The sequence below is a fragment of the Apus apus genome, chromosome 12 (genome assembly GCF_020740795.1).
Source record: "Apus apus isolate bApuApu2 chromosome 12, bApuApu2.pri.cur, whole genome shotgun sequence".
Lineage (NCBI taxonomy): Eukaryota > Metazoa > Chordata > Aves > Apodiformes > Apodidae > Apus > Apus apus.
In genome coordinates, this window is record NC_067293.1 from 20637376 (window position 1) to 20655880 (window position 18505).

The window sequence follows — 18505 nt, forward strand, 5'->3', positions numbered from 1 at the left end:
CTCGCGGCGCCCGCGCGCCCCCGAGGACAGCGCACGCGCAGCGCGCACGCGCAGCCTGCACGCGGCGCCCCGCGCGCGCCCGCCTTCCCCCTGGAGCCCGGGGAGGGGCGGGGGCCGGGCGCGTGCCGGGGGGCGGGGCCGCGCCCGTGCCGCGAGCGTGCGCACGTGCGGGACCGGCTGGCGCGTGGGGCGGGGCGGGGCCAACGACCGTCGGGGGGCGGGGCGGGCCCCGCGGGGGGCGGGGCGGGCGCTGCCGAAGCGCTGGAGGGAAGCGGAGCCGCGGGCGGGCCGGGAGCGGGCCGGTGTGCTCCGGGACGGAGGGCAAAGGGAGTCCCTGGGGACACATCGGCGGGGCGGGAAGGGCCGGGCGCTGGCCCGCAGCGCTGGTGACCAGGCGGTGTTATTTCGCCCATCACGGAAGTGGCTAATGAAACACGGGACGTGGCTAAATCCCGAGGTATTTCGGGTCACCCTGGGAGCAGAGCAGGGGTACCACACGTAGGTACTTCAGCCCTCAGCTCGCCGGGCCGCCAGCGGGCACATGGAACCTATTGACAGACTAACTAAAGAAGTGTGCTAACATTTAAGGCTTTGCATTAACGTGACGTTTAAGGACTAGATGCCCTTAAGCTTGTATTTGCTCTCTGTTAGTGTCCGTGTTGCTGGTGACTGCCTGCGGCTTCCCGGAGCATCCTGAAACCAGGATCAGCTGTCCCTTTAAAATATGCATCCAGGCCAGTACAACTGGGTTGGCCCAGCTGTGGGAAAATATCTTTCAAATGGGACTTGAGTGCATTTTGAGGGCTCAAAAACCCAATGGGGTACAGAAAGAATCCACTTCCATTTTAAAAACTCAGGAATTGCAAGCAAACTTCACAATTTATGATGCACCATTTTGACTCATCCATTTCCTGATGTTTGGGTTGGACAGCACTGGCATCCTCAGGGTGACTGGTACCTAACGTGGCAGTACACCCCCCAAACGTCAGTTGTATGGTTTACTGGTGTGTCTTTTCCAGCAGTATTTATTCTTAATATTTATTTGAATGCTGTTGTTTCATAAAATGTGTTGCACACATTTTTTAATAATCGATCTGTTCAATTAGAACGTACAGTGATTGTCTAGTCCAACTTTCTGACCACTTCAGGATTGATCAAAAGTTAGTGTGTGCTGTTAAAGGCTTCTTAAACTGTGACAGGCTTGGGGCATCAACCACCCCTCCAGGAAGCCACTTCCAGGGTTTGACCACCCTCTCTCCAAATAAATGCTTCCTAGCATCCAGTCTGGTTCTCCCCTGGCACAGCTTTGAGTAGTTTCCATGCATCCTCTCCCTGGATGACAGGGAGAAGAGCTCAGCCCCTTCCTCTCCATGTCCCCTCCTCAGGAAGCTGCAGAATCACAGAATCACCATAGAATGTTAGGGAGGGGACCTCTGGAGATCATCGAGTCCAACACCCCTGCCAGAGTAGGACCAAAAAAATAGGGCAGATCACTCAGAAAGGCATCCAGACAGGTCTTGAAAGTCTCCAGAGAAGCCACAACCTCTCTGGGCAGGCTGTCCGAGGGCTCTGTAACCCTCCCAGTAAAGAAGTTCTTCCTCGTGTTGAGGTGGAACTTCCTGTACTCAAGTTTGAATCTGTTGCCTCTCCTCCTATCACAGGGCACAAGTGGCAAGAGCTTGTCCCTGCCTTCTTGATGCCCTCATGTATGGAAAGACATTAATTAGATCCCCCCTCAGTCTTCTCTCTAGACTGAAAAGCCCCAGGTCTCTCAGCCTTTCCTCGTAAGGCAGGTGCTCTGTCCTTTCATCAGCCTCATAGCCTCTGTTGAACTCTCTCCAGTAGATCCCTGTCCCTCTTGAACTGGGAAGCCCAGGACTGGACACAACACTCCAAGTGAGGTCTCACCAGGGCCAAGTAGAGGGGGAGGAGAACCTCCCTCGATCTGCTGGAGACACTCCTCTTAATGCACCCCAAGATACCATTGGCCTTCTTGGCCACAAGGGCACATTGTTGTCCCATGGATAACTTGTCTACTAGGACTCCAAGGTCCTTCTCGATGGAGCTACATGCAGAGAGCCAAGAGGTCACCTCTCTACCTCCTTTGCTCCAGACCAGACAATCCCAGAGTCCTCAGCTGCTCCTCACAAGACATGTTTTTCAGCCCCTCACCAACTTGGTTGCCCTCTCTGGGTGCATTCAAGCTCCTTAACATCCTTTCCAGACTGTAGGGCCCAGAACTGCACACAGTACTCCAGGTATTTTAATTTCAGTCCTTATAAATTTTCACCTGCTGTCATGTCTCCAAGTTTCCAGCTGAGCCCCTTAGTATTACGAAATACTAAGTGTCTGTGTTTCATCACCTACAAGAAAGAAATTATGCAGGTTGGCTGCTTTAACTCGCTGATATTTGTCTGTGAAAAAAATGCAGAAGTTGACAAATGTTACAAATACAATGTTACTATGTATGTCATTCTTGTTACATAAATTAATCTGTTATACTAACTCATTTAAAATAAATTTTGTTATATCGGGGCACTCTTTATAGTGTGTGTCGAGTTTTCTGTAAATGAAAGTGGAGAAAAGTCCAAATTAAACATCAGTATACTTTTGTTAGGGTCATTTCTTCTGTATTCAGGATTATATTTTTAAAGAAAATACTGAATAAATTAAAAGGGAAAAGTATATACATTAACATGTTCTGTCCAGCATCTACTGAGAGAAGAAAGAAACATTTTCATCATTAAATCCAGCCTTGTAGAATTGATTGCTCCAGCTGGGGGATTAGGAATCATCCCTGGGAGTTTCTGCCAACTCCAGCACCTTCATCCAAGCCTCTCCACAGCTTCAGTTTATAACTTCCTTGAGGAAAAAAAAAAAAAAAAAAAAAGTAGAAAATTATTAAGAGTAATTTCCAGCACCTGAAGTCCATTATACTGCATGAATCTTCCATGCTGGGGACTGGCATGTGAAGAGTTTCCAAGACCAAATTTTAGCTGAGAATCAGCTCTTTTACCTAGACTGTGTGAGTTCAGTACCAAGTACTGCAGTCATACGTGATGGTTCTGAGGTTTCTGTTGGTTTCATAACTTCATGCATATCTGTATTGCTTTCCAGTTGTATAGATAAATGGGATCCCTGCTCCAAAGCAGCAAAAGGGACAGCAGTGGTAAACAGAAGAGCAGTAAAAGCACTTCAAGAAAGCAGATTGTCACAGAGAGCAAGAGAGTAGTGAAGAGCAGGTTGGAGAGCACAGGTAAACCGAAGGGGAAACAAACCACAATTCTGTTTGTCTGCACTTCATGAAACTGGATCATTCTTGCTATTAAAACACCCCAATTTTTCAGATAAATGTGGGGTCTGATACTGGAATCTGCATTTATTCTAAATCTCCATTTACTTCATTAGAAAGTAAGAACATTTAAAAATGTTACTAAAGCTATTATCAGGGAAAAAATGAGCAGAAAACTGCAGTGCCCTGTTTGTGATGTCATCCTTGAGTGCTGAAGAGTTCTTAGAGCTGACTTGATTTCCTGGATCATTCATTTTCACTAATCAGTGAAAGGAGGGAAAAAAGGGCCAAACTGCATCTCAGGGTAGTTTCAGCTTCTCTCACTGGGGCAGGGTCTGATCCGCATGACATTACACGAAGGACTGAAGGAAAGATAATGTCCCTCCAGTCTTCAAGAAGGGCAAGAAACACCCAAGACCTGGGTAACTACACACTGGTCAGCCTCACCTCCATCCCTGGAAAGGTGATGGAGCAGCTCATTCTGGGGGTCATCTCTAAGTATATGGAAGAAAAGAAGGTTATCAGAAGTAGCCAGCATGGATTCACCAAGGGGAAATCATGTCTGACCAGACTCCAAGGTCCCATGGACAGCAATGTGCCCTTGTGGCCACGAGAGCCAGATGTGTGTCTAGTAGGACAATGTAAGCGTTGCCTGCTGTCGCTCGTGGCATGCACCTTAGGTGGAACAATCCCCCATGCATGCAGCGCTGCAATAAAGAATGCCTGCCTTCCAAAACTTAAAATCAAATGTTAGAGGGTTCTTTCAGCCACTGGATTTCATGGTGTCAGCAACACAGAGCACACTTGGTAGAAAGAGAATGGTAGTAACAATGGCTGCAGGCTGCCTTTTTTGCCAAAAAAAAAAAAAAAAAAAAGGTTTTTAATAAAAATCTTGAACTCATTAAATGCAAACTCGATAATTTTAATGAAAAGCTAATTGCACAGCTTTCAGGAGGAAGACGCCTGCTCTTTCTGCACTTTTCCCACCATGAGGTGTGACAAATGGAGTAGTTGCAGGAAGCAGGGTAGGCGGGCTGTGCTGTGCCTTGTGGGTGCTGTAGTCTGGCTGCTGCCCGCGGGCCCCGCCAGCAGCTGCGGCAGGACTGCCAGTCCCAGCGTTCCCGGAGCGGCGGGACTGCCAGTCCCAGCGTTCCCGGAGAGGCAGGACTGCCAGTCCCAGCGTTCCCGGAGCGGCGGGACTGCCAGTCCCAGCGTTCCCGCTGCAGCCGCCGCACAGGCTCAGGGGCCGGCTGCGGGGGTGGGTTCCTGCCTTCTGTCTATTGTATGAGTTCTCTTGGGGTTGTTTTTGTTTCCCTGGGCATTTTGTATTTTTCACGGGAGGGTTTAAACCGGCAGTGAAAAGCATGGCAGATGAGCAAGAAATTATGTGCAAACTCGAGAGCATCAAGGAGATCAGGTAGGTTTGCTTTGTGCCGTATCGGTTCCGCTGCTGCTCGGGGGAGCCGCGGAGTGCCGGGGATCTGAAAGTCGCTATTGTGCTGCTGAGGGGATGAAAAGCCCCGCTGGGCTTTATGCTTAGAACCGAAAATACATTTTTCTAACTAGGGAAGGAGCGCCTGCTGCTGAAATGCGTAGGGAAGGGCTGTGCATTCCCAAAGAAGTGGCCGCGGGCGGTGCCAGGAGGAGCGGGGGAGGCTGCAGCCCCGCGCCGGGGGGGTTGTGTGTGTTTCCAAAGCCCTTCCCATTGTCATTCCTTGTTCCTGAGGCTCTCGCGTAAATCTGTCATTTTGCCCCACTCGCTGCCCGGCAGGAGCCCTCGCGGGCCGGGAAGGGGAGGGGATGGCCCGGGGAGGCCGGGCCGGGGGCTGCCCGTGGCTGGCGGGGCTGGTCTCGGGGTGAGGCCTGGGCCGAGCGCGTTCTGCAGGGGCAGCGGTTTGGCGTGCAGCCGGGAGGTGGCCGGCGGGCCCGGCCGGGGAGCTGTGCTCTGTGACAGGGCAGGGGACAAAGGCGCTCCCACCCGTCCCGGGGCGGTCCGGCGGCCAGCAGCACCTCTCGGGGCACGGCTTGCCCGTGGGAGCGGTGGACGGGGCAGCAGGGCCTGGGCCTGGGCCTTCACTCAGTACCGCAAAGGTGAACAAAGATCAAGCGATGCCCCTGCTCAGCACTGGGGAGGCCTCAGCTCCAGTCCCGGGGGCAGCTCTGGGCCCCTCACTGCAAGAAGGATCTTGAGGTGCTGGAGCAGGTCCAGGGGAGACAACGAGGCTGGTGAAGGGACTGGAGAGAAAGTCTTACAGGGAGAGGCTGAGGGAGCTGGGGGTGTTTGGCCTGGAGAAGAGGAGACTCAGGGGGGACCTTCTCACTCTCTACAACCACCTGAAGGGAGGTTGTGGTCAGGGGGGTCTGGGCTCTTTTTCCAGGCAACCAGTGACAGGACGAGAGGGCCTGGCCTGAAGCTGCCCCAGGGGAGGTTTAGGTTTAGGTTGGATATCAGGAAGCAATTCCTCATGGAAGGGTGATCGGACCTTGGGATGGACTGCCCAGGGAAGTGGTGGGGGCACCATCCCTGGAGGTGTTGAAGGAAAGGCTGGATGTGGCACTTAGTGCCATGGTCTGGGGATGTGGTGGTGTTGGTCATAGGCTGGACTGGATGATCTGAAAGGTCTTTCCCAGCCTTGGGGATTCTGTGATTCTGTGAAAATATTTGTGTCTCGCATCCCAGGACAGTTTGTAGGAAGAAATGGGACAACACATGCCTTGCAGAGAAAGAGCAGCGATTTTCTGCTGAACTGTTGGGCAGGCTCTGCTTTAAAATACAGCTCTAAGTACAGCCTTCTACAGTTTGTGGTCCAATTATTATAACACTTAATATCCATATCTCATTAACTTATCTTGTTACAAGAGAGGGGCAGCCTGTATTTGGAAATTTATGGTGCATTCAGGTTTCTGGTAATATATTCAAAGGTGATATTTAAACTGTAATTAAGCCAGTTTTTGCTATTAGTTTTGGCTTAAGGTACTGTAAAGGGGATGTTACTAGCTTTAGTGAGCAATGAAGTACCAAAAAAGCTGCTTGAATGCATTTAAAAAACAAAACAAAACAAAACCAGTGTCAAGAAGTCAATCCTGCTTGCAACATTGATGTCAATTTTGAGTCACCTTTAACAAAAAAACTATCAAATAAATAAATTTTTTAATTCCTGGATCTTTTAAAAGGAGCTTGCATTCTGTGAAGAATTTGCTCCAAAATAAACATCAGAATTTATTATGCTTACAGGCACACCTCTGATAGATTGGGCAAGCTTTATTTTAATCTGCATTCCCTGTATTACTCTACAGGCAAAAAAAGGAAAAAAGCCCTCATCACAATAGAAGAGATTTCCCATTCCTGTAGTTGAACTCTCTTACTAAGGGCAGCTCTTCTGGGCTTTTCAAGGGATTCTGGAATCTGACTTTGAAGACCTGTATCTATATCCATATCTACAGATAATACATATAATTTGTAGTCAGTGGGATACTGTGTCAGTATGTGTATATGCCCACAATCCAAACATGCCTGCACATGCTTATTTACATGCATTAAGTAGTTCCATAGAAATATTCCTAATCATAACATGAAGTGAATACTTAAAGACTGGACATCAGTGTTCTGACTGGGAGGAGATAAAAGAGAAGGACAGTGATCTTATTGATAACAGATGCTAGTTGCACTGTTCAGTGCCCTATTGGAATGCACTTAGTGATCTGAACCCAAACAACCCCTGCAACTCATTTGTTGTAGCAGTTTGGCAGGGCATGGCAGCCACTGGCCAGTAACAGTGAGGAGGCTGATCTATTTCCATTGTCTCACCCAAACACATAAATGTCTCACCTGCCATAAGTACAGGAGAGGAAACGGGGGAAACTGGGGACAAACAATCCTAATTTCAGTAATCATAGCTGTCATTACTAAATAAATGTTTTAAGTAAATGGGATCTATGAGATTTGACGAAATGGGTAGATGGTTAGATGGTGCTTTTTAGGGGTATTACCATATTTTAAATGGAAGGCAGAGATGATCTCTCTTGCTGGTTTAAGTCCAATATTTACATTCAGACTAGCATATGCCATTGTATAGTAAACAACAGAACACCTCCAAGGACATGAAAGATGACAGTGTTGTAGCTACACACTTGGATTCTGTCTACAGCCAGGCTTCTTCTGCACTTCATTCATAAACTTTTACTAGTTGATTTACTATTCCATCAGCTGCTTTTTATTCTAAAGGTGAGAGACTTTTCAGAACTGGAATGTCTGCACACCTTTTAAAGTAAATGTGTGCTCACCCGTATACAATTTGTATTTTCTATAATAAACATACTATATGAAACAAGGTGAAATCTGTGGTGAGCTACACTACAGACACAATAATCATGCCAAGTGAATTTTATCAAATTATGTTTTAAATATGCCTTCCACGATATCTTTAAATGTCTCTGAGGGACCCCTGACAATCACCAGTTGCTGTCACTGGGAACAGTAATCCCAATCTCCTACAGTAAGCCATTAAAGGCCAGGATATATATATTCTCCTGTTCTTAGAAGTGTGATATAGAATAACACTGCGATAAACCATCCATGCCTTAGTGCTTGTGGGAGCAATTTCAGAAAGAGCCCTTGGGGACTGGGTGTGGAAACAGTTTGTAAAGGGAACAGAATCCCCACAGAGGTTAAGAATCTGCTTTCCTAGATTTCTAGGAAAATAGGTGATTGATCAGCTCCCTCCAGGTGACTTGGTGTCTTCTGCCTCCATTAAAAGCCTCAGACCTCTGATACTTACATCAGTGGGAGCAAGACTGGGCCTAGTGGATAGGGAAGTCACACCCCCTGCTCAAGAATTGGCGTAAAATCCCTGTTCTGGGATTTCAGTGCTAATCTGATAGGCAGCTTCCTGTAATCAACAGAGACAGCATTCTCTAGCCAGCTTTGTTCATTTGACTCAAACCTACCCCTCTTTGCGCTGGGATAGAAATAGGATCTTTAACTATGAATGCAAACCTCCCTTCCCCAGCCCCCTCCTATGTTCTGTTGTTCAATAGTGCACTTGGAAACCAGTGTGGATCTGCTCGTACATCCTTGGGTGACTGAAAGGGAATGCTGCATGCTTGTGCTTCACACAAGGTGGAGCAAGGAGTCCTGGAATTCTTGCTTACATGTCTGAAATTCACATTGCAGCCTCTTATTAGAAACATCCAACTGTTGTTAACATATTGGGTACTCAGTATCACATTCTAACTTCCAGCACAGGAAAACTAACTAAGGCCTCTTCAGTAAATAAATCACAGTAACAAGAACATTTTGTTCTGTTCAACAGTTTGGACAAGTGTTGAATCACAACAGCAGCAGGCTGTTCTGCTACTTAGAAATGTCTGATGGCTGAAACTCAGACTTTTAGACTATTAGCTTTGAAGAGAGAGATAAAGACTGATTATCTAAACATTTATGAATTGGCACAAACGAAAAAAAAAAAATCAGAATGGAGGAGCTACAGGCCAGTCAGTCTTGGTGACAGTCAACATGGCTTCATGCCTGACCAATTGGGTAGCCTTCTATGACAAGGCTACAGAGATGGTGGATGGTGGCAGAGCAACTGATGTCATCTGCCTGGATTGGTCTAAGGCATTTGACACTGTCCCACAGGACCTCCTGCTCTCCACACTGACAAGACATGGATGGATTTGACAGGTGGACCACTCAGTAGATCAGTAATTGGCTGGATGGCCCCACCCAGAGAGTTTTGGTCAATAGCCCAGTGTCCAAATGGAGGCAGGTGACAAGTGGTGTCCCTCAGGGGTCAGTATTGGGACCAGTGCTGTTTAACATTTTTGTTGGAGACATGGACAGTGGGACTTAGTGTCTCCTCAGCAAGTCTGGAGGTTGGAAAGAGGTGGGAATTGGTCTGCTCAATGAAGTTACAAGTGTTAGGACAAGAGGTGATGGTCTCAGGTTGTGCCAGGGGAGGTTTAGATTGGATGTGAAGAAGAACTTACCTGGAAGAGTTGTTGGGAACAGGCTGCCCAGGGCAGTGGTGGAGCCACCATCCCTGAGGGATTTAAGAGTTGTATAGACATAGTACTTAAGGATATGGTTTAGTTAAGGACTTGTCAGTGTTAGGTTGATGGTTGAGCATGGTGATCTTGAAGGTCTTTTCCAACCAGCGTAATTCTGTGTGATTCTGTGTGATCCTGTGTGAATACATCATTGATACATCATTGCTCTGGAACTTTCAACCTCAAGTTGAAGTTAAGGTTTTAGCAGTTCAAATTACTGTCTATGTATTTTTAGTCAGTGTAGATGACACTTATAATCACCTCCAATTAATTTTGTATTTCTCAGAATCCTGTGCTACACATCCCAGATTTTCTGGATTTCTGTAGTTTGAAAATAGGGTTTAATCCAAGGTAACTGATTTGGTAGAACTCTGTTGGTACAAATTCTCTGAATCTACAGTAACTGTCAATGTCTGACCATGTTCTGTTCATTTCATAATTCAGTATAAGAATTCTCTTAGTACTAAATAGCTCAGCAAAAGAGCTGGGATTAGAATTCAGTTATCTCACTGCACCTCATCCTTTCTCAGACATGTTTTAAGTCTTGCCCTTGTCTATTACTGCTATTACCTTCTTTAAGCTATTCAAATATTTTAAAAAAATATATATACATATATATGTACACTGCGAAAATATGTTGCAGTGACTTACTGTTGTCTCTTTATATTTTTAATGATCACTGTGATGCAGGAATAAGACTTTGCAGATGGAAAAAATAAAGGCACGACTGAAAGCAGAATTTGAAGCCCTGGAGTCTGAGGAGAGGCACCTGAAAGAATACAAACAGGAAATGGACCTGCTGCTGCAGGAGAAGATGGCCCACGTGGAGGAGCTGCGCCTGATCCATGCTGATATTAACGTGGTATGTAACAGTCCAGCTGCAAACAGTCTAAGACACAGCTGTGTAGGAGTCACTCCACAGGCTGTTGAGTAGTGCACATCAGTGAACTCTCACTGGTTCAATAATCTGGACTTTACACCTTCTTAGGGTCTTGCAAAGACTGCAAAGTAAATTTACCTCAGTGCAATTGTTTTTTTCCTGTTCATGTTGGGCAGGATACTTTGTCATGTTAGCACAGTAAGCATTTTCACCAAAAGGAGAGATAATCAGGTCCATGGTGGCTACAACTTCACCAGTAGCCACAGTAGTATCACTCTGGCAGTCCCATAGAAAACTGTTCTTTTTGTTAGTGTTTTCTCATCTAACACTTGGAAACAGAGAAACTTCAGCAGCAAGGTGGGCCTTATGTTCGGAGGTTTTTGGAAGAAAAGAGATGTTGGCAAAATAGATGATATTTGTTAAGTTCTTAGTAAGAGCTGACCTTCATTACTGAGTGGAACCACCAAACACTAAGAAGCACCAGCCTGAAGCAAATTAATATATATATAAGAGAAAAACAGTTTATAGAGAACGAAGATTAACCATTTAGAGGAATTAAATGGGGAATATATTCTTAAACCTGTAGTTTTATGTCATGTTAGGGCACTGTCATGGCTGTGCAGTGGTTTCTAGCTCTGAAGGTATCCATGCTTTGCACCAGAAGAAAAAATTGCCCACACTGTGATCAAGTACAAGCTATGTACTGGATGTCCAGACTGCATTTTTTAATTACTTGAAATGTCTGTTCCCCTACTCTGCTGCATAAACTCAGTCTCTGTTTCAGCCTCCTCTCTTTTTCTTGTCAGATTGTCTTTTTCTCTGCTTCTTTTCCCATTAAGTGCAGTAAGAGAAGCAGGAACCTTTCCTTAGCTTGTTTGCTAACTTCTAGTCATCAGTGCTCAGGTATCTTAAGTGACACAGAAAATTAGTCTATTCTATGTTAGTTTATTTTTTATTGTCCCTTGAGAGTTTTCCATAGGTCTTCACCTGAAAACTTACCTGTAGCCTGTCTAGCTGCTTTTTCTGTTCTTCAGGTAGGTTGAGTGCACCTTTGTCAAATGGAAATACATTTGTATGTCACTTTCTGTTGCTTCTTCTTTGCCCAGTTTTTGTCCTGCTGGTATCTTAACTCTCTTTTACTATTGCATTTTGTCTAATCTCTTGCAACTTGAGTAAGAAAAATCTTCTCTGACACATTTTCTTAGAGTCATAGAATCACAGAATCCTAGGGGTTGGAAGGGACCTATGAAGATCATCCAGTCCAACCCCCCTGCTGCAGCAGGAACACCTAGGACAGGTCACACAGAAACACATCCAGATGGGTCTTGAAAGTCTCCAGAGAAGGAGACTCCACACCGTCTCTGGGCAGCCTGTCCCAGGGCTCCATCAGCCTCAGAGGAAAGAAGTTTCTCCTCATGTTGAGGTGGAACTTCCTGTGTTGTCACTTGGTGCCGTTTCCCCTCGTCCTGTCACAGGCACCACTGAACAGAGACTGGCCCATTCTTGACACCCACCCTGCTGATATTTGTAGACATGAATAAAGTCCCCTCTTAGTCTTCTCTTCTCAAGACTAAACAGCCCCAGGTCTCTCAGCCTTTCCTCATATGACAGATGTTCCAGTCCCTTGTAGCCTCCGTTGGACTATTTCCAGTATATCCCTGTCCCTCTTGAGTTGGGGAGCCCTGAACTGGACACAGTTCTCCAGATGTCGTCTCACCAGGGCAGAGCAGAGGGGGAGAACCTCCCTTGACCTGCTGGCCACACTGTTCTTAATACATCCCAAGATACTAGTGGCTCTCTTTTTGCTCAATCAAAGAGCTATTAAAGCTTAGTTCTTTACAAGCATGGCCATTCTCCTCTTTCAGATGGAGAATACTATCAAGCAGTCTGAGAACGACCTCAACAAGCTCTTGGAATCTACTCGTCGCCTGCATGAGGAGTACAAGCCCCTGAAGGAGCATGTAGATGCTTTGCGTATGACTCTGGGATTGCAGAGGCTGCCAGATCTGTGTGAGGAGGAAGAGAAGCTGTCCCTTGAGTAAGTCTCCAAAGTAAACATAATCTGGCTTTCTGTATTACCTCGATTTTCCTGGTTATTTTGTCATTTTAGTTTTGTTGGTAGGTGGAAAAAAGGAACTGAAGAGGCAAGAATGAAAACCAGAAGTTAACAACAAAGGGATGTGGGAGCACATGTATTTGATAGCATCCAGTCTGAATTGGTTCAAAGTTGAATTTTTAGCTTGTAATAATATAAATTTTACATAAGACATGCAAAAATTCAAGGGTGGTTGGTTCTACAGATATTTATACTGTATGCTGCTTTTTCTAGCAAGACTTTTTTTTTCCCCCTGAAAATACTTATTATTTGCTTGTTTAGTAAGCAGAGGAAGGAGGCAATACAAGAAAGGGGTACAAAACAAGTGTTCTTCAATTGGTTAGTGCTCCTGCTAGTCAGAATTTTACTTGTTGCTGCATGCACACAGCAGTGGCATTTAGCTGCATACCTGTGACTGTCAACAGGTAAGTTTACTCTAGATGTGGAATAGATCTGGATAATTAATTACAGTTTCATTTTTAGGTATTACCTAGGTGGGGGAGGGTGACAGAATTATCTGCTATTAAAAGAGCAGTGTCCTTTGTTTAGCAGATTGGTTTTAAACAAAGTGATGTTTTAAGGAACTTACATTTCTCTTTATGCCAGCACATTTGGCAGTTTTCAAGATTTCTTTTGCATTTCTTCAGAAATGCTGTTTTCCATTCCAAGCGCCTTTACACTACAAAGAATGTATTAATCTATTGCATACAAAATGTATTCATTTTAACATAATCAAATATAAAAAAATAGTTTAAATAAGTTTGACAGAGGTGCATCTAAAGCTGTTAAAGATTCAATATATATGTTGTCTATTTTCCATCCTTGTAGATTTATATCCAGTTGTACATCAAGATACCTTAGGAGCTGACAATCTGGAGTATGGCTGAAGTGTATGAATGCAGAGGAAAATACCATCCATTGAGCTAGTATGAGCTAGTATGAGTTGGAGTGGTGTCCAAGTGTAGGGGATTTGACTCTAGTAGAGGAACATGACAGGGAAATGGGAACCATTATATTTTAACACAAAATATCAATTAAATTTTAACACAAAATATCCTTAACAAACTAATGGAATACTCCCAAAGGTGGTTATGTTTTTTGTTGTTGTTGGTTTTTTGTTTGTTTTGTTTTGTTGTTGTTGTTGTTTTTCTCTTGTCTAGCTACTTTGAAAAGCAGAAAGCAGAATGGCAGACAGAACCACAGGAGCCTCCTATCCCAGAGTCTTTGGCTGCAGCTGCAGCAGCTGCCCAGCAGCTGCAAGTGGCCAGGAAACAAGATACCAGACAAACAGCAACTTTCAGACAGCAGCCTCCTCCAATGAAGGTCAGGAGATGGAATGCACTGGGTTTTCTTCACTCCTGTGACCAATGACAGGACAGGGGGAAATGGCAGGAAGCTGCAGGTTTAGGCTGGATATCAGGAAAAGGTTTTCCACCCAGAGGGTGGTTGAGCACTGGAACAAGATCCCCAGGGAAGTGGTCCCAGCACCAAGCCTGCCTGAGTTCCAGAAGCGTTTGGATGATGCTCTCAGGCACATGGTGTGATTCTTGGGGTGCCCTACACAGGGACAGGAGTTGGATTTGATGATCCTGATGGGTCCCTTCCAACTTAGAATATTCTATGTTTCTATGATTTTTTTTGTCATTGAAATGTATTAAGTTGGTCAACATTTACAAAGAGGAAAAATTACGTGACCTGATTCTAATTTTTCCTGCAGTGGTTCAAATCAAGGGCAACCCCAGCAAACCTAAAGTAGTAGCCCCAGTCATCAAGAGTTAAGGACAGGGCTCTTTATTATTTCACTCCTTTATGACTTGAGTCTTCATCCAGAGATGTAGGCAATTCCCACTGCTCTAGTGTTTCTTGTGGGAGAAAAGCATGTAAAAAAAAATGCTGGGCAAAAGAAAAACTACAAGCTGTGAGTTAATCCCAAATGGATTAATATTAGAAGCAATGCACATATTTTATGAGGGAGAGGAATCACTGACTAAGGAGGCCAACTGACATAGGTAGACTCCATAGTTATGTACCTGCTCTCTGGAGTCAGGCCATTGAAAAGCCTTTCTGAAAGTAATACACTTCAGTTAAATGGAAGTTAAAGGGCTTGGTGTGGTGCAAAAGGACTGAGTTCTGTCTTGTTTTAAATATGTGGAATTCATCTAAGCACCTGCTCTGCCTTGAATTCTTTGACATCACAGTTGGCCTTTGTTGTAACCCTCAGTGAGCTATTATGCAAGTAACCATCTTTAAAAGATATGGAATGTTTAACACAGAATGTGATGTTCAAATTCTTGATAAGTGCCTGAACTGTGTGTCTGCTGAACTGTATTTTCAATTCAATGGGATGCTCTTGTTTTTCATTTGGCCTGAAGTTACTGTTCAGTCCAGAGACCTGGATTGTATCAAGTGTAGCCCTGGCTTGCCTTTGAAGGCAAGAAGCCTTAGGTTTCTGTACTGTGACTTAGATTATGATACTCAATAATCTGGGTAACAATGCCACTGAGTTTGTAACAAGAGGCTGCAATGTCACATTCCAGGCTTGTTTATCCTGTCACCAACAAATTCATCGGAACGCGCCCATATGTCCCCTCTGCAAAGCAAAGAGCCGATCTCGGAATCCCAAAAAGCCCAAGAGGAAACAGGATGAATGAAGGCCAGAAGATGGACAAGCCAACACGTGACCTGTCCCAGTACTCTTCCAGTAGAACTGCAAATGTGGCCAGGCTTTACTGAAGTGCAGACTCAAGTATGACCAACCCGTTGTTTTCTATTTAATACAGTGTAAGCACAATGTTCCTGTTCTGTCTTAATTTCCTTCCAGTCCCGAGGATTTGGTTTTAGGAAAGTAAGTATTATTGGTGCTACAGTTTAACATTTCAATCATACCACCTTTTAGACTCCTAAACAAAGTAGAATTCTTCTACTAAATTCTAAATGCCAGGATATTCCTAATGTGTTTACCACAAATGCTTTTATGTTCTCTTTTTAAAAAGAGATGTTACTGAAAGATTATTCTGTTTTCTCCTCATAACAGACGACTATCTGAAGTGCTGAAATAGCAGACTGTTTCTTTCACTGAACAACAGGTTTTTATCCAAGCTAGTAAGACTGCATAGGTTGGGGTATCTAGGAGAGCTCTTTTTATACAGGAAATGTTCAGGGGAAAAATAAATGGGTTATACAGGAAATCAGTGCATGAAGGACATACGTGCGTTTTGATTTACTAGCATTGGATTGTACCATTCCCTCAAAGTTGACTTAAAATTTGGAAGGGGGATCAAGTTGCTGGCTGTGTATTAATTTCTAAAAATGATGTAATTTGTGATGCTTTGACATCTTAATATATTATTTTCAGCAGTCAGAAGAATGATGGACTTAAGTACAAGGCTCAACCGAACTGTATTAGTGTTCCTCCTAGGCCCTGTGGCCAACCAGTTCACTGTGGTTCTTTAAGAAATATGCATGAAATATCCCAAATTTCTATGCACACAGACTGCAGCATCAGCCATTCTGCATATCTTCTGTTCCTGGTTCCTACAGCCAAAACCTCACTTGGCAGACATATCCTCCACTGGAGCACAGGGAAGTTTTGTAACATGCATCAGAAACCGTGTCAACTAGAAATGATGTGTTTCACCAGAACTGCCTGGCTTTGGGGCCATCATACCCCCTCAAGCAAAACTTCCTATTTTTATATCTTTTAATAGATAATTTTCAAGTAAGCTTTATTTCAGCCCAGGTTTTTTTCTGTGTGTGTGCCAAAAGAACCCCAACTGAAGGATCCTTTAGACTACTCCCTGTATCTGTGACTTCCCTTTGTTTCATCTCTTGGAACAAGTTCCTCCACTGGTGAGGATGGCAGCAACCCTAGTACAGAACTGGGGCTTAAAACTTAGTTATTTCTAATCCTAGTTTTGTCACCATCTTTGTAGTCTAAATTGATCTTAAGTATTAAATGGAGAAGCACCTTGGGGTACTGGTGGGCAACAGATTATCTGTGGGACAGCAATGTGCCCTTGTGGCCAAGAAGGCCAATGGTACCTTGGGGTGTATTAAGAGGAGTGTGACCAGCAGGTCAAGGGAGGTTCTGCTTCCCCTCTGCTCTGCCCCTAGTGAGACCACATCCAGAGTGCTGTGTCCAGTTCTGGGCTTCCCAGTTCAAGAGGGACAGGGATATACTGGAAAGAGTCCAGTGGAGGCTACGAGGATGATTATGATTAAGTGACTGGAACATCTGTCATATGAGGAAAGGCTGAGACACCTGAGGCTGTTTGGTCTGGAGAAGACTGAGAGGGGACCTTATTAATGTCTATAAATACCTGAAGGGTGGGTGTCAAGAATGGAATGGGTTTCCACCTCAACATGAGGAAGAACTTCTTTACTGTGAGGGTGATGGAGCCCTGGGACAGGCTGCCCAGAGACGGTGTGGAGTCTCCTTCTCTGGAAACTCTGAAGACCCGCCTGGACACGTTCCTGTGTGATCTGCCCTGGGTGTTCCTGCTGCAGCAGGGGAGTTGGACTCAATGATCTTCAGAGATCCCTTCCAACCCCTATGACCCTTCTCAAAGCTTAGGAGGCTTTTGCATGACTTAAGTCTGCTTTAACCCTGGCTTTGTCATTCACTTTTCAATGGGTAGTCAAGTGGCAACAAAATAACTGCATTAATTTGTGATAGATGGTTTCCAGTGTCTTTGCCTGGTTCCTCACTTGCCTTCAAAGGACAGTCCTGTTGTTGTGCAACCAAAAGGCAAAAAATCACAAACGTCTTCCCTTGCCTTCCACCATAAAATACTAACAGGATGTGAACACCCTACTGTGTCTAATGGCCATGCTACAGACTTTTTTGTACCCAAGAATGGGGAGGATCAGTCACTCAAACTTTAGTGCCAAGGACTACATATATTACAGAGAAAATACAAGCCAGATTTTAAGACCTGTACTTTCTGAATTCAACTTTAGCTTTCTAGACAAGACACTGACTGGAACAAGAACCTGCCAGTGGCTTCAAGTTACAGAATCTAATTTTGAAATAATAGCCACTGATGTGTTATCCTGAATAGCAGACTATTCAAGAATTTAAGACCTTACTAGCACTTTAAATTAATAAAAAGTGCTTCTCTTTATTTTACAGTTTTCTAATTCCTCTGAAATAGTTTTTCATTTTAGCATTTAGGTATTTTAGCAATAGTTGGCATTTTCACTGGCTTCTGTGTTCTAAATATTTTACTCCCGTATCCAGGAGTAACAATGTGTGCTACCTGTTTAATTTGTCTGTACAGTCCTTTTTAATAAATGTTTGTTCCATGTCATGTGTCAAGAGGGTCACTTTTAGACTCTTAACACCTAGAAAAAAACCCCGGACAACCCACAGAATTCAGAGTCCATGAAAAACTGTGACACGGGCCAACCACTGGGCAGTAATGGAGAGCAGAGCTCCAGGGTACGATGGGAGGAGCATCGGGTGGCATAGACCCGGGGCTGAAATTACAAGTTACCTGGAAGTACTTGGGTTGAACCTCAGCACCGCTGTTTGCCGGCTGACGTGAGCAGAGCGGTACAGGAGCGCTGCTGGGCAGGACCCTGCGCAGGGTGAAACAAGGTTCACCCAACAGTCTAAGCACTGTTCAGTCGGTATCTTTATTCACGGTGCCGGATGCACAGGGGATGGCTCCTACAAAAATGTGCGCACCTTACAGAGTAGAATGAGAGACATATATACAGCTGATACCTAATTATGTGTAACATTTCTAAGAAACAGTTTACATATTCATTAGTTTACCGAGAAATCATTTACATAAGTGTCTGCCCATTATCGCATGCGTGTTAAGTCCGTTAGGGGCTCCTGGGGGTCGTTTACTTCATTCTTGAGTCTTCCTCACAGGAATCTTTGGCCCAGCTCTGTCTCTTCTCCTGTTTGTCTCTGCTGACTCCGCAGTAGAACTGGCTCCAGCCGGCATCCCTACTCGCAGCTGAATGGCTTCTTTTTTCTTCAAGGACCCTTGTATTTTTTCCCTAACTCTACAGATGAGCTCACACAAAAGGCTTTTACAGCTCACTAGCACTAGGCCCAGATGAGAGATTTACACCCTACAAGCAGTTTAAAGTCAGAGTTTGGTTAATGCTGTTTCAAGGGTCTCGGTCCGGCCGTGAGATGCCCCCGCCCCGCGCTTGTGCTCCCGTCGCCGGGACA

The 18505-nt window shown here is 45.0% G+C and overlaps 1 protein-coding gene across 1 annotated transcript; it reads left to right on the forward strand.

Moving 5' to 3' along the window:
- The first annotated feature begins 4498 nt into the window (after positions 1-4498).
- ZC4H2 (zinc finger C4H2-type containing) lies at positions 4499-17621 on the forward strand. Its single transcript, XM_051630374.1, has 5 exons — positions 4499-4709; positions 10031-10202; positions 12086-12258; positions 13476-13638; positions 14853-17621. The coding sequence occupies exons 1-5, from the start codon at positions 4657-4659 to the stop codon at positions 14964-14966; spliced, it is 675 nt and encodes a 224-aa protein (XP_051486334.1). The 5' UTR covers positions 4499-4656; the 3' UTR covers positions 14967-17621.
- The last annotated feature ends 884 nt before the right edge of the window (positions 17622-18505 follow it).